General features: G+C 53.4%; 1 protein-coding gene across 1 annotated transcript in view; it reads left to right on the top strand.

Moving 5' to 3' along the window:
- Window positions 1-3,293, top strand: part of DSCAM (DS cell adhesion molecule) — a 445,083-nt gene that overhangs the window by 345,540 nt on the left and 96,250 nt on the right. Inside the window, exons 15-16 of the mRNA XM_017736327.1 lie at window positions 256-1,715; window positions 2,291-2,532. Coding sequence (XP_017591816.1) covers window positions 256-1,715; window positions 2,291-2,532 — 1,702 coding nt within the window. The remainder of the gene's footprint in view (window positions 1-255; window positions 1,716-2,290; window positions 2,533-3,293) is intronic.

Genomic DNA, 3,293 nt, shown 5'->3' with positions numbered 1-3,293 from the left:
CCAGCTCTCTCAGCCCCATGGCCACAGAGGTGGAAGCAGAGGCAGCGCCTGCCCTGCGCAGCTCCTCTCCTGCCCCGGGCACTGCCATGGAGGCTGAGCCAGCAGCTGCTGCCCCATCCGGAGATGCTGAGGAGGAGGAGCCCCCCAAGCCTCTTGTTCCGGATGAAGAAAAGGCAGCAGCTCCGTCTGTCACCAGTGAGGAGCTGCCATCAATAGGGACCCGGAGCCCACCCAGTGTCCCCTTCAACACCCCAGCCAGCAGCCAGGCTTCACTCTACCTGGAGCAGAACATCACCGGGGAAATGCTGAGCCAGGCACTGCTGGAGATGCTGCAACTGAGGCAGCAGCGGGAGGAAGAATATGCGCTACAGCAATGGATGGCTTTAGAAACAGCACAGCCGCGTTCTCCCAGCCCCATGGGCACAGAGGTGGAAGCAGAGGCAGCGCCTGCCCTGCGCAGCTCCTCTCCTGCCCCGGGCACTGCCATGGAGGCATCACCGGGGAAATGCTGAGCCAGGCACTGCTGGAGATGCTGCAACTGAGGCAGCAGCGGGAGGAAGAATATGCGCTACAGCAATGGATGGCTTTAGAAACAGCACAGCCGCGTTCTCCCAGCCCCGTGGGCACAGAGGTGGAAGCAGAGGCAGCGCCTGCCCTGCGCAGCTCCTCTCCTGCCCCGGGCACTGCCATGGAGGCTGAGCCAGCAGCTGCTGCCCCATCCGGAGATGACGAGAAGGAGGAGCCCCCCAAGCCTCTTGTTCCAGAGGAAGAAACTGCAGCAGCTCCGTCTGTCACCAGTGAGGAGCTGCCATCAATAGGGACACGGAGCCCACCCTGTGTCCCTTTCAACACCCCAGCCAGCAGCCAGGCTTCAGGGTACCAGGAGCCGAACATCACTGGGGAGATGCTGAGCCAGGCGCTGCTGGAGATGCTGGAACTGAGGCAGCAGTATGAGAAAGAGTATGCAATCCAGCAGTGGATGGCTGTAGTAGCAGCAGCTACAGCCCAAAGGGAAGAGAGCTCGGTGCCTGCCCCACACAGCCCTCCCAGCCCCTCGCCTGCCCAGCTAGGAGCCCAGGCCCTCAGTGAGCAGCAGGAGGAGGCAGCAGCAGGGTCAGTGGTGCCAGTGCAGGGGAGGATGGAGGACTCTGATGAAGAAATGAAATTTTGGCAATTCTTGGATGATCTGGAGCCTTTCCTGGTGAGAGACCCAGAGCAGTCCCAGGAGTCACTGCCAGGCCAGAGCATTCCTTTGGGAGAGGGGATCCCAGAGCTAGTGCCGGAGAACTGGGAAGATGAGACCGCCCATGGCATCTGGAACAAGCCCTTGCACTCAGAGGATGAATGGGACGAGGTCAGTGTCCTGGAGCTGCCCGCAGAACGCACAGAGCTTGTGCGGCAGCCGGGCTCCCAGTGCCTGTCCCCCGTGAGGCCTGGGTTGAGGGCCCGGCACCGGAGCCGTGCAGCCCAGGGCCGCTCTGTGCCTCGCCCACGGCCCTGCAAGGCCGAGCCCCTGTGGGACACGCGGCTTCTCCTGCCTTCGAGGAGCCGGTGCTTGAGGCAGGGACAGAGAGCCCGGTGCCTGCCCCCAGGAAACGTCCCTCGCGTTTCAGGCGGGCGCTGCGGGCGCTGCGGGGGCTGGTCCGGGGCCCCTGCCTGGCGCCCCAGCCCGAGGGCTGAAACAGACGAGGAAGAAGATGAGGAAGATGATGAAGGTGAAGACAAAGAAGATGAAGATGATGATGAAGACAGAGAAGTCAATGAAGATGAAGATGAAGAAGATGAAGAAGATGAAGAAGATGAAGATGAAGAAGATGAAGAAGATGAAGAAGATAAAGAAGATGAAGAAGATGAAGATGACTGTCTCAGTTTTGAGACCAATTTAAGAGAGGACACTCCACAATGAATAGTCTCCTCTAAAGTGTTTCAGCAATCCCTCTCCACCAATAGAAAATGAATGCCAGTAGAGGAAAATGAAAAAAACCAAAACCAACAGTTAATTAACAACGGAATGCTCAAAGAATTCACCCGCCTGCACCACACTGACACCTGAACAAAGACCCAACAGTTCCTGGAGAACGGGGCCAACGTTGAAGAAATCCCCCGTCCTGACAAGGGATGCAAGATGTCGCCGGCTTTTGCACTGAGGGAAGTGGAGCTTCCACAGAGGAGCTCCAGCAGGAGGCAAAGCCCTGGCGTCTCTCTGGCATCGACCTTCTCTGTGGGGCAGACGAAGCAGCTCAGCCAGAGTCTCTTGGTGTGCTTTCTCTGCCTGCCTCGGCTCCCTGAGGCTTGGGGCTGGAACAGGACGGCCCCGCACACACCCGGCCCTGGGCCTGGAAGATACAGGAACCATTTCTTGGGCACACTCCAAGACAACGGCAAAGAAGACGAAGACAGGACAAAGAAGAAGAAGATGACGAAGATGATGAAGAAGACGACGAAGACAAAGATGAAGATGAAGACGATGATGACAATGACAAAGCAGACGAAGAAGATGAAGATGAAGATGGAGACGATGATGATGAAAAAGCAGACAAAGATGACGAAGATGACGAAGACGATGATGAAGACTAAGAAGGTGGAGAAGACAAAGAAGAAGGATTTAAAAATACATAGAAGAATAGTAATAAGAATTTAAAAAAAATATATATATAAGAAGAAGAGTAATAAGAATAAGAATTTTAAAATACATAGAAGTAGAAGAGTGATAGGAATAAGAAGAATTTAGAAATACATAGAAGAAGCAGAGAAGAATAGTTAGAATAGCAAAGAAGAAGTGTAGTTAGAACAAGGAGAATAAGTCTAAGAAGAAGAATTTAAGAATAGAAAAATGAAGATAAAATTCAGTGAATAAGTAAAACTAGCAAATAATTTATTTTTATTACATATTATATATTTATATTACAGTCTATTATATAAAATCGTGAATATACAATATGTTGTACTTATGAAACATTTCAATTTCCCAGAAAATAACCAAAGAAAAAGAGAACAATGCTCCGATTACTGAAGAATTTGTGTCTTTTCTAATAAAGTTTGTAAGACGAAAGAAAAGAGTCTATGGATTTCATTTCTCGTCTCTCAGAGGTATTGATGCATTTTCACACTTGGCCCCAGTGAGTCCCCTGAGAGCAGCAGCTGCTCAGCCCCAGCGGCAGCAGAGAGCTCCCGGCCGGGCCGGCAGGGCAGGGCTGTCCCTGCTCGCCCAAGGCGAACGAAAGCCGCACATTGAGCCCGGCTGGCAGAGAGCTGTGCTGGGAACGCCTTTGCAGCGGGGCTGCGCAGCGCGG

The sequence above is a fragment of the Corvus brachyrhynchos genome, unplaced genomic scaffold (genome assembly GCF_000691975.1).
Source record: "Corvus brachyrhynchos isolate BGI_N302 unplaced genomic scaffold, ASM69197v1 scaffold434, whole genome shotgun sequence".
Classification (NCBI taxonomy): Eukaryota; Metazoa; Chordata; class Aves; order Passeriformes; family Corvidae; genus Corvus; species Corvus brachyrhynchos.
The sequence above is the reverse complement of the archived record's forward strand: the minus strand, read 5'-3'. Positions and strand labels throughout refer to the sequence as shown.